At 46.6% G+C, this 12,500-nt stretch overlaps 2 protein-coding genes across 2 annotated transcripts in view; one reads left to right on the top strand and one right to left on the bottom strand.

The window, feature by feature from the left end:
• The window catches only part of LOC115531080 (synaptic vesicle membrane protein VAT-1 homolog), a 15,036-nt gene extending 13,890 nt beyond the window's left edge, over window positions 1–1,146 (bottom strand). The window contains exon 1 of the mRNA XM_030340107.1: window positions 368–1,146. Coding sequence (XP_030195967.1) covers window positions 368–775 — 408 coding nt within the window. The 5' untranslated portion in view covers window positions 776–1,146. The remainder of the gene's footprint in view (window positions 1–367) is intronic.
• A 1,826-nt stretch (window positions 1,147–2,972) lies between these two features.
• The window catches only part of LOC115531081 (rho-related GTP-binding protein RhoN), a 22,392-nt gene continuing 12,864 nt past the window's right edge, over window positions 2,973–12,500 (top strand). Inside the window, exons 1-2 of the mRNA XM_030340108.1 lie at window positions 2,973–3,358; window positions 3,970–4,057. Of these exons, the coding sequence (XP_030195968.1) occupies window positions 3,254–3,358; window positions 3,970–4,057 (193 nt within the window). The 5' untranslated portion in view covers window positions 2,973–3,253. The remainder of the gene's footprint in view (window positions 3,359–3,969; window positions 4,058–12,500) is intronic.

Below are 12,500 nucleotides of genomic sequence, written 5' to 3'. Positions count from 1 at the left end.
CTGACTGCAGTCTAAGGAGAAACGTGCAACAAGTATTACTGCCGAAGCCATTACACAGACCACAAACACACCATGAAGCCATCGATCAGTCCGATGGATGTTTGGGTGGGGCTGCTCTCTTCCATGTACTACTTTTCATCCAGCTTTTTTAACAGAAACTAGTTGAACTTTCACACAATGTCTTCCACTTTTCCCTTATTAAAACCACTTTTATATGAAGTCTATATTCACATGACAAAATAACATTGATCCAGAAAATCTGTTGTATATACAAAAACATGACCCAATAACATTGATTCAGAAAATAACTTGTAAATGCAAATGTAGACTACACAAACACGACACAATAACATTGATCCAGACTCACTTTCCTGTCTTCCACGTCCTCCCCGGCGGCCTCCACCACCCCGGAGCACTCCATGCCCATGGTGACGGGCGGGGAGGCCAGCGCGTCGTACAGCCCCTGGCGGCCCATCAGCTCGGCGAAGTTCAGCCCGCACGCCTTCACCCGGACCAGCAGCTCGCCGCTCCCCGCCGCCATCCTCTGGGTCTTGACCTGGAGCTTGATCTTGTCGTAGCCCCCGTGGCCGGTGAGGACCAGGGCGCGGAACGTGTGGCTCTCTTCTTGGGCATCGTCAGCACTAGGCGCCGCCGCTGGCTGCTGGGGCTCCTCGGCTGGAGCCGGGTGGGGTTCTGCGGGTTTGGGTTCTGCAGGTTCTGGGGTCTTCTCCAGGTCCACTTGCTGTTGTTGGATCGGTGCTTCTTCGTTCGACATGATGCAGGGCAATATCCTTTGACTATTTGCGAATAGGCTGTAGTGATGTAGTGTCAGTGAGTGTGGTTGTTACTATATTGTAGCTTTAAAAGTAGACGCGAACTACAGTCTCACAGACAGCCTTTTCTGCGGATGTGCAAACCAAAAAAGTGTGTTGAGATGTCACTGGTGGGAAGGCGCATTTGCTCGAAGGAATAGGAGGAATGTGTGCGCCCTGATCAGAAAGTAGCGGACTGATATGGGTTGCTTTCTGGCATCGCGACCAAATGAGCTGGAGAGAGTGGAGTGGTGGTCGTCAAAACCCGGAGCGGTGGATACCCGGAGCGGTGGATCCCCACAGGAAGATCAGGATCGTGTGTTGCAGGAATGAGCGTCACAGGTGGTTTGGTGGTGGAAAAGTCTGCTAGGAATCCTCAAGTGGTCGTGACTTATTATTTTACATCAAAATGACTTTATGAACCTGCCCACATGACCTGGCCAGGCTGGCCCACACATCCACCCTAACAGCTGCTAAGAAATGGACATTGAAACGTTTTGTATGAGTGTACCCACAACATTTGAGCTTCACAATGATATTTGTTATTGGCAACTTCTTAGTGATTTTGTGACGATGTTATTGTTTTCCTATTATTTTCCGTGTGTGTCTGTGTCTGTGTGCGCGTGTGTGTGTATGCGTGTGCATGGGTGTTTTTGTGCAGGTGCACACAAATATATAGAGTTTTAATGCGGCCCCTTTCTTAGTGAATTTCCAAGTAGGCCTATCGCTATTTTAAACTTTCAAAACTAAAATAACATTAAACGGACAATGGAAACAGAAACGCATGCGTTCTGCACCATCATCTTCCTTCCTTCCTCAAATGGGGTTTGACCTCCCATCGCACTCATCTATTAATAACTCAGAAGAACCAGAAAGGCATATGGACAGCAGGGCCGATACATACTTGAAACTCAGACATCAAATCCTAAGCCTCATACATGCTTTATCTTTACTGGAACCTTACTGCAACACCCCAGTCACTAACCATGGTTCTGTATGTTGTAAACCGCAACGAGGTTGTCACCTCTGGGTGACGTCTGAGAGGAAGCTGTGACCCTCAGTTTGAAGACATGAAACGTCAAGCTCGGTGAAGACTCGTGGTCTTCACCCATCACTTCCTCTCAGCCTTCTGTCGGGCCCGTTTGGAGTGTCTCTCCGAACCCCATAAGAAGTATGCACGTCCACAAACAAACAGGGTTCAGAGAAAGTACCCCTAAATCCTACACGTGTAAACTAAGTACTCGTTCGTCGTGGTGAGCTTGCGTGTTGCTGTGAAACACATTCCATTCATAAGTTGTTAAGTCGGTTAAGCTAAACAGAGTCAATGATTTAGCTCTGGTTGGTTCACCCAACTGCTTTGGTCTGCATGGCAACAGACTGCTGTTAACAGAGGCGTCATCTTGGGTCAATCACAGTTGTCACCCGTAACACTATGGATCTGCTACTTGATGTACCAGGGCGAGGGAAGCAGACTAAACCAGTGAAGAAAAGTCTACTTCTTTCGCCCTGGTACACAAAAGTAGCAGAGCAATAATGAGTGCTGTCAACTCTATTTGAAAAGGGCCCAACCTGCCTACCATAAGTCTAACATAATTCTAAAATGTTAAATTCCAAATCTAGAATCAAAGAAAACATTCAACTCCCCATTTGTGAATATGTATTATCTGAAGTACAGCTATATAAGTAGGCCTATCATTATAGGTCAATCTTGTACAAAATAATTGGGCTTAAGTTAAGAACCCTGCAGTAAAGGCTTCACTAGATCACCTGGATATGCTTTTATCAATGCAGGAGTGCAAAAGCATTTCAGTCGTGCAATGTGGTACTTTGACCACTAGATAGAGCCAAATGCAAGGGGAAGCCTCGTTCACACACGCTCGCAAGCACGCACGCTCGCAGTCACGAGGGAGCACAAACAAACACACACGCACACGCACACGCACACACACACACACACACACACACACACACACACACACACACACACACACACACACACACACACACACACACACACACACACACACACACACACACACAATGTGTTATGTTTGCAATTTCACTTCACAACAATGCAGGTCTACCTGAACTCAGTTTCACTCTGTTACAGGTTGAATGCTGTTGCCGTGACGTAAAACCCAAAGGACTGGCTTTCCTAGGCGTTGAGGGCGGATCCACACGAAAGATGAAATCCCAGACCAGCCCTCACCAGACCACAACACGCACCGACCACAACACGCAGCGGACAGCAGCGTGCAGCATGCAGCCCGGAGGTGGCGCACAGCAGCCTAATGAAAGTTCTGAATCAAACCCACTGGATTTATAGGCGTTTTTGTTGTTGTTGTATGCACGCTAAGAGGGAACTATCCGAGTTTGTAGAGAGCTAACTGTCAAGGAGGCAACATTATAGTACATAATAGTCATTCAAAAAAAGGGCCACCATGGAGGGGAAGGGAGTGAGCCGGTGTAAGATTGTGGTCGTCGGCGATACGCAATGTGGAAAAACGGCGCTCCTTCACGTTTTTGCGAAAGACTCGTACCCAGAGGTAAGAACTACGAAGATACTACTTGATACATACACATTTAACATCAGCCAACAAGACTCAAACGAACATTGAGCAACGCCTGATGGTGGAGTATTAATGTGCCGTTTACGCATCGCTTGCGCAAAGGCGCAGGTCTCACTGATGATCTGGACACCTAAAGTCAACAAACTACGAGGAGTACAAGTCCTACATATCTGTTTCTGCCTCCGAACCAATAATAGACAAACCTTACTTTCTTTTATTGGAAATTAGAAAAAAAGAAAGTTATCATTAGTCCTAAAGGTGACTAAATAAATCTGTCATCTACAGTAGCCTATCGACTAGATCAGACCCAAAACGTATTATATACATGTTTATGACATCTGGAAATAGCCTGCGCAGATATGCAATGTAGAAATGGATTGATAACATATCGTATTGACTTTAATACTTGATGTCTTTAATGTTTTTTTTTAAATTATAATTCAGACTATAGTGCTGTAATGGCTCGAACACCATTTACAACTGAAACTACAGTGATCGAATCCAACGGAGTGAAAATAACAGTTGGCTGTTGAGGAAATTTGGTGGCATAAACACTTACCCTCCGCCCTGGGGTATGTGTGTTTCAGAACTACGTGCCAACGGTGTTTGAGAACTACACGGCCAGCTTCGAGATCGACAAGCAGAGGATCGAGTTAAACATGTGGGACACCTCAGGTAAGCGGCCTCGCCTAGAGTTCGGTGATTGGACGTTTACACCTGCACGTTACGATATTATCAGGTGTGTGTGTGTGTGTGTGTGTGTGTGTGTGTGTGTGTGTGTGTGTGTGTGTGTGTGTGTGTGTGTGTGTGTGTGTGTGTGTGTGTGTGTTTGGGGGGGGGGGGGGGGGGGGTAGAGAGAGAGAGGGTAGAGAGAGAGAGGGTAGAGAGAGAGAGAGAGAGAGAGAGAGAGAGAGAGAGAGAGAGAGAGAGAGAGAGAGAGAGGCCCAGCTGTGTTGGGCAGGGGGCGCCCTCGGCAGAATACGGCTCCTAATGCGGCCCGCGGTTATTTAATGCAATGCTAATCGTCCTAAGCATTAGCACGACAATAAAATCACCGTGAGGAAAAGCCGATGGCAATGTAAAATTATGTTGTATTTTCCTGTTTTTTATTGTTATTTAAATGACCGTCCTTTTCCATGGTCTATAAATCTCACCGGTAGTAGTAAATGGGTTTATATATGTTTAATAAAAATCTCTTTCAGTTGTAATCACTGGGCCTAAATAGCTTATAACTTCCCCCTCTCGGAGGACAGCCAGCCGGGTTTAACACTCTTGACATTTCTCATCTCGAGTCATTTCCACTTCTATAAAAACAACAACGCCTTAACGACGAAATACCAGGGCGGAGGAACGTACTGGGTGCTCCTTCACGGGGAGACAGACAGACCAGCTCGACGGGCTGGGGAGAGATCTCAAGCCCTGCAGAGGCTTGTCGTGTTCCCGGTGTGGTCGGGCGGGCCTATCATATGCTTTGAGGGCGGGGCCCTCCTCCTTCTGAACAACACCTGGGGGGCATCACTGGTTTCTGCATTCTCCCAATCCTTTCAGCAATTACATTCACCCACACACACACACACACACACACACACACACACACACACACACACACACACACACACACACACACACACACACACACACACACACACACACACACACACACAAACACACATACATGCACACCCTGCCAGTCATTGGGCTAGTTTCGTTCCAACACCGAGTGGAACGGGGTCCCATCTTGTTGGCGTCACCGCTGGGTGTTCCTCTGAGAACATGGCTGGTATGAATGGTGATGAGATCGATCCGTCGGTCCGTCTGTCACTGCAGTGAAAGCCTCTAAACGGACTGGTCCCAATTGGCCGTCATTATGCTCATAGCACATAGTTCTCCACTTAAATCCGGCGAGGCGATGAGTCATTTAAGCAGATGCTTTTGTCCGATGGTACTTAAGTGAATGGATTCAAATGCAGGTCATTGAGGAGCGGGTTAAAGGGCAGGTGTTGCCTTCCGCTACCAGGATGCCTAGAGGCCGACCGCCGACAATGGGGTTTGTTACAGGGAAGCAGTAGCTCATGAGGTATAGCGGGTTGACTGGTAACCGGAAGGTTGCTAGTTTGATCCACGGAGTGTCGAGGTGTCCCTGAGCAAGACGCCTCACCAAGACTGCTCCCGACGAGCTGGCTGTCACCCTGCGTGGTAGACTCCGCTGTCGGTGTGTGAATGTCTGCATGAATGGTTATAAGTCGCTTTGACACATTGACTTCTTTACCTCAGAGGTAATCAAGTGAGAAGGGAGAAAATTGTCTCCCCAGCTCCACATCCAATGTGTTCCGTTGACTTCATGGTTTGAACGAACAAAGTTTGGAGGAGAACCTAAAAGAGCACTTGGCTTAGGGTGGGAAAAGTGTTCAGGTCTGTCCCTCGAGGCGACACTAGCTCACATTGTTTCCAGTTCAAAGGTCAAATACTCTCTGAAAGTTGGCTATCAGTCACAACTTCAGGAATTGGCTTTCTTGCTCAGGGGCAGGTTGACACTTTTGCTGCCAGAGGGGACAGAGATCAACCTAGCAACCCTATGGACCTGCTCAACCTCCTGTTTCTGTTGTTGAGCACAAGTGGTGCTGCGTGCACACTCACATGCACACCCACAAATCTCTCTCTCACTCACACACATACACACACACCTCCCTCGCTCAGACATATAAGACTTTAGTGTGTGTGTGTGTGTGTGTGTGTATGTGTGTGTGTGTGTGAGGAGTGTGTCAGAGAGAGTGTGTGGGAGATCTGGAGAGTAGGAGAGTGAGAATATGTGTGTGTGTGTGTGTGTGTGTGTGTGTGTGTGTGTGTGTGTGTGTGTGTGTGTGTGTGTGTGTGTGTGTGTGTGTGTGTGTGGGGGGGGGGGGTGCATAAGCTTCCATGCAGGTATAAACCTTGCATGTCAACACACACTTGAGATGCATGATATTAAGAGGTTCAAAGAACATGACGGGAGAAAGGGGCTAGAAAACAAGAAATAAACAACAGTCTGAGATATATGTAGCTCGTGAGAGAGGGAGATAGGGAGGCAAGGCGGATGAATGGAATGAAGGCTGCATCAACACACTGCATGCTGTGTTGCATTGGGGAACAGCGGGGTAAACGTCAGCTGGTCTGAGCACTGTGAGGCCAAACACTAGAGTCCATTAGAAGAGCAAACCAACCAAATCAATGGTCTAGAATATCTCCCTCTTCCTATGTTCCCCTCCCTCCTTCCCACGGGAGGCCTTGCCTGCCCATTTCCATCCCAGACCTGAATCAGCACAGCTCTCACACACAGTCAAACGCTCTTTCTCTCTCTCTCGTGCGCTGTGCAAGTGATTTATGGATTCCCAGATCCACTAAGGATCTCTTCTTCCCTTATCTATAATGCAAGACTGACCTCGCTGAAACCCCCCCTCCCCCAACCCCCCCAAATACTTTAGGTAGTGAACTAAACGTATTGTGGAAGGGGGCTGTGACGTCATCACTAGGGGACCACAAGGGTTATTAACATTAGAAAGATGCAAGTTGTATTTTTGTTTTTGCCATTTTCTGAAGTCTGTCCACGTATTTTGCACTATCCCCTGTGTGTTCCTTCTCAATTTATTTTTAAATATTGCTTCCCCCTGCATTGTCGGGAGGCTGAATTCCGATGGCCATCACAAGTCCCAGACAGCACAGCATCGTTGTTGCCCTTCATTCCCTGTGGGCATAATTCCCTATATAGTGCTTTTTCTAACCAGTAGCCACTGGAAGCGCTTTACAATACTGCCCAACAACACCAATTCGTGCACACATTCACAAACCAACGACGGTGTAAACCGTGCAAGGCGACAGCCAGCTCGTCAGGAGCAGTCAGGGTGAGGCGTCTCGCTCAGGGACACCTTGACCCTCGGCAAGGAGGAGCCGGGGATCGAACTAGCAACCTGCCAGCTACAAGTCAACCCGCTCTACCTCCTGAGCCATATGCCGCCCAGGTCATAGACACGGGGCTTCAGGGACTGAAGGGTTCATCTGAAGGCCCCCGTGGCTGTAATGGTGCAGAGGATTGGTTCCCATCATTCATTGTTAATGTTCCATCAAACACACTGGGTGCAGTCAAAGGTTCCATTACCTTCATGGTAGTAGAAGGAGATTCTGTTGAGCAGATCAAAACATATGTTTGGTTTAAAGTAATTTAACTTTATTGTACGTGTGAGCCCTGCAGCAAATCGGTGCTTTGCTCAACAACAGACACCCTAATTATTCCGATTCCAGACACTTGCGTGAATTCCCGCATTCATTCCGATCTACTTCCTGTTGTTTGCATCCTGCCAGACACCTTGTGCAGACAGAAGCTTCCAGCGCAGCCTAGCTTCAGGTTTCCGATAGCAACGGTTTGGATGTGAGGTTCTCTTGGCTCGGAGCAGCTCAGAGGGGAGTGTGCTCCAGCTAGACCATATGGCTGCAACGCGAGTTAAAGTTTGAGCCGCGACGGGAGATGAAGAGGATTGATGTTCAGGGCGGATGCCCAGATGCCCGTACTCACACACACACCATCATGAATCACAGCTAGACCTGAGGGGGTCAATCTCTAACACGACAATTTCATTTCGAGCAAGAAGCGGCCTCTGTGCTGCTGCAGTCATTCCAAGAAAATGATGGAACTCTCCTCGCGTTCTGGAACCTGGTTGTTCCGGAACTTCTGTTCTGTGGTTTCAAATAGGCAACTCCCTCAGACTATTTAAATGAGCCAGATAAGTTATGTAAAACAATTATTGCATGAAAAAAAAAAACAGAAGGCAAACTTTCCCAATTATTTTGCCATGCATTCATTTTGAATGTTGGCCTTTTCATATGCAAGGAATACGATCATACAAAACAGGGATGTTGGGTGGTGAACTGGAAAGATATATTAGTATTCATTCATATCTTCCAGCAAAATACAAGTTTTGTAGGCCTTTGCATTCCGCCGTTGATTCAGAAGTTTTCCATTCAAAGAAAGCAAGAGAAGAGAGAGAGAGACAAAGAATAAGAGAGGGAGAGCAGGATGGAGGCAAAAAGGTTGGGAGACAGAGAGAAAAGGAGAGAGAAAGAAAGGGTGAAAAAGAAAGAAACCAGACTGACAGATGGACAGAGCACAGGAGAAAGAGCAGGAGAGAGAGAGAGATGCTGAGAGGAGGTATGATGATATGCACGCTGCTGTTAAGCCATGCAGAGGGGGTGCGTTGACTTCCTGACAACATCAGGTTATTGCAGTATGATCGCCGCGGTTACCAGAGCTCACAGACGGATCCAAGCGGGTGGCGGGTCTGGTGCACCTGACCTCTTCACTCCCCGCACTCTGACCTTATGGCTGGGGCGTGTCCACAACAAACCCCCCTGAATAACTGAGCTGAACTTTCATTTGATCAGACCCCTCTAGCAGACCCCTCATGACGCTGGCGTGCCCTTATGGAGACCCCAGGGTAGAGACGTTACCGGTTGGTGGAGGCTGGCAAAACATTGGGTTTTATAGCAGTTATTTTCTAGTACAGTGTTCTTTTAGCAACAGTGGCACAATTAAATACCGCTTTCAAGATCATAGAAGACATACCCCTGCACTCAAAATAAGATTTGACACAAAATCACCAGTGGGAGTGTACACCCAGATGCATGATGGGTTGATCAGCAAAAAAAAACTACCCTGTGGATTGGTCCAACTGGTACACTCCACTGATGGATCCATGATGTATCTGGGTGGACACTACCCCTCGGTTTAGGCTTGGTTTTGAAATGGATTGTAATCATCACATGGAATAGGGACACTGTCACGCCAAACATTTTTCATTTAGTCGTTTAGTAGATGGTTTGATCCACTGTGACCTACGCCAAAGCTCAGTGACGTTTTTAACTTTGGCATCAATTTCAACGCGACAGAGGAAGAGCACTCGTTCATCAAACAAGGTTTTAAATATTTAAGAATACATCAATTGTTTAAAAGATTGTATCCCCTTAAAATGTGTGTGTCTGTGTGTGTGTGTGTGTGTGTGTGTGTGTGTGTGTGTGTGTGTGTGTGTGTGTGTGCGTGCGTGCATGCGTGCGTGCGTGCGTGTGTAATGTTATTGGGTAGATCAAAATGTCAAAATGTCGCAAGGCATTAATTGAAGGTTTCTCATTGTGCATGCAAAAGGCCAGGTGTCTGCTTATTAATTTAAATAAGAGAATGTGTAGTTACACGCTGGTTACACTGAAGTGCTCAGAAGTGGCATTTCTTTATCATTGTGCTTTTTTATATATATATAAATATATAAGTGCAGCCTTCATTTGAATTCCAGCCAAGAGACAGTGGCCCCAGGGCCCGCATAAATACATATTAATGTAGAGAGATTTAAAGCCTGTCCACATTCCTATATATATTTGGGGTATTTACGTTTCTCTTTCCTGAACCCAACTGGTTGGCCAGGTGCATTTTCTGGAAGGAATTAAGAAAACAGGAAGCAGGTTGAAGAGCCCAACAAGGAAATCTTATTATGAGCCGTTTCCAATGACTTGTTCACGCGTGATCTCTTAGCCGAATAGCATCTGGTATGTAGGGTATGTTTGATTAGCATAGCAGGAATTATTAGTCAGTAAACTGTACACAGTTCAATTAAAGTACTTCAATAGAAAATACAATTATTTCTGAGATATTTTGCATGTATCATGTACACGGAAAAGAAAGTGAACTCAAACAAAGACAATCCAGACAAGCATTTATGGAATAGCTTCCTCATTTTGGCGATGCCTCAGGGTGCATATTAAACAGATACCAATCCAACAGGAGGCACTGCATGTTTCCATCAGAGATAGAACATGCTTACCCTGTTTCTCTCAGCCCCTGCGCGGTCCTAAAGCATGTCCCGTTTCATGTGGACACTCAGAGACACTGGGCCAGAATGTTTGACTTGAGCTGATGCATGTGCAATATGAAGGAGGGTTATGCATCTTCCTATAGTTAATAGCCATGAGTCACATAGTCATATTTATGCTCATTTTGGTTCCTTGACTAACAGCGAAAACACCAAGCTCATGTTCTGTTCATTGTTGGATCAATTCCCTCAATTAAATTACTTTTAATTTAGCCATGGATAGGGGTTCAATTCCCATTGGGGCCTCCAGTGCTAAGAAGGTATGCACCGCGGTGTGGTATTAGGCTATGGATGAAAAGGAATGCCAAACGGCGTTCACATGACCCGATGACATCCATGTTGTAGTCACCAAACATCTAACCAACAAAAGACTATTTAGTTAACAGCAGAACTGAAATGCTGAACCCCAAGGATTGGACGAATCACCACCGCTGACTTTGCTCAGCAACAAACAACCAGCGCTGGGTTAAAAATGGAAAATGTTTCCCTGATAAACAGGATGTGACCTCTGAATGTTGTTGTCAGTGACTGAGGCGGCCGGATGGAAAAATACTTGAGGAAGACCCTCTCACACACGAACAGTGGGCTACAGTGACTCCCTGTGGAGCAACCCGTCGGCCTGGCATCACACGCACGCACAAACACACACACACACACACACACACACACATTGAGCGAGCATGAGGAATAAAAGTCAGTTCTTGTACACAGGGGGTATTTTGCCATGAAAAACTAAAAATGGCTTTAACCAGCTGAATAAATAACACACGCAAAAAAGCTTTCATATCAAAAGGCCGATAAGAAAAAAAACGAATTTCTCAGAAGACTACATTTCTTCCCCTAGGACACGCTCTCAGATCCAACCACAACAACACTTTCTATGCAGAGGAATTAGCCAACATAATTAAATCCAAAAGATCCTTTTCACAGAAGTGCCATAATGGGACAAAAACAGGTGAAATGGGTCTGCCCTTTTGATGCAAAGATATACATACATAAACCCTGCATTGACTACTTTGACCGGTTCTAGAGCCAGATTGACTCCCTCGGACTCCCCACCAGCTTCCCACCCTTCAGGCTTTGCGTCTCCAATATGGCAGCGACATTGACATCCGATCCAAAGGCCAATGCAGTGTCTCTGTCAGTGTGGCTATGGTTTCAGGCACCACGGTACGGTGGCGGGCAGCAGTGGCTATTGGGCTTAGTGCTAGTGTTTCAGCGCCCGAGGGCTGAGCAGACGGCAGCCTGTCTCTCGGGGTCCGGCCTGTCCCAGAGGGGCTCCAGAGGGGCCACAGATGGGACCGGATTCGCTCGCACATGTCCGAACGGCCCCTTCGAACGACCTGGAAGTGGGTGCATTGATCTGTTTTCAAGAGGGTACAAACGTTATGGGGAAGGTGGAGGTATAGACCTTAGCTTCTGATAGTGCTGTTTACCTCCGAATGTGGATCAGCTCTCTCTCTCAGCCATGAGCTGTCCCCTGAAGACTGTCCTCTGTTTGTGTGAGTGAGTGAGTGTGTGTACAATAGTATATAGTGTAGGTGATTCGGTAAGGGTGCACCCAAAGCATGGGGGATAATTCCGCGTCTGCTGTAGAAATTATCTAGCAAGGTGCTTAGCCCCTACCTGCTCCACAACGACAAAAATAAAAATGGGTCACCTCAGATAAGAACTTCTGCAACATGCGAGATTGTGACATGTACTAATTGAAAAAAGAGTTGCCTAATTAGACTATAATGCCATTGTTTACTACGTATCCTCTTAATGAAACAAAACTCTCTTTCCTTCCTGTGCCTGGGCACAGACTACAACAGGCCATTTGAATAGTAGCCCTTATTGACCCGATCTCTGAGTAGCGCGCTGGCCCTGAACAATGCGATGTAGTCTGGGGTCCGGGTCTGTCCCGGGGCGGGGGGAACACAATCAGGGGGCTGTGCTGCGGTTCTTAAAGACCGGACACTCTGTAGAAAACCCCAGAGACAAGTGTGCCAGTCTCTGGGTTAACAGCTTTAAGCCGGATTCAGATACAGTGGAAAGAATGCTGATGGTTGGATGTGGAACATCATCATTGGGGTATATATTTTGGGGATTCTAGTTTTTTATTATACAAATAAATATATCTGTATTAATTCCTTTTAAGGTGTGAACTTTGTGCTGTGACACCTTAACATCCTGCTGGGGTTTATCAATTAAGTACATCTTATCTTTTACTCCTTTGTGTTTTAAAGGTA

The sequence above is a fragment of the Gadus morhua genome, chromosome 18 (assembly GCF_902167405.1).
Source record: "Gadus morhua chromosome 18, gadMor3.0, whole genome shotgun sequence".
In the NCBI taxonomy this organism is placed as follows: Eukaryota; Metazoa; Chordata; class Actinopteri; order Gadiformes; family Gadidae; genus Gadus; species Gadus morhua.
The sequence above is the reverse complement of the archived record's forward strand: the minus strand, read 5'-3'. Positions and strand labels throughout refer to the sequence as shown.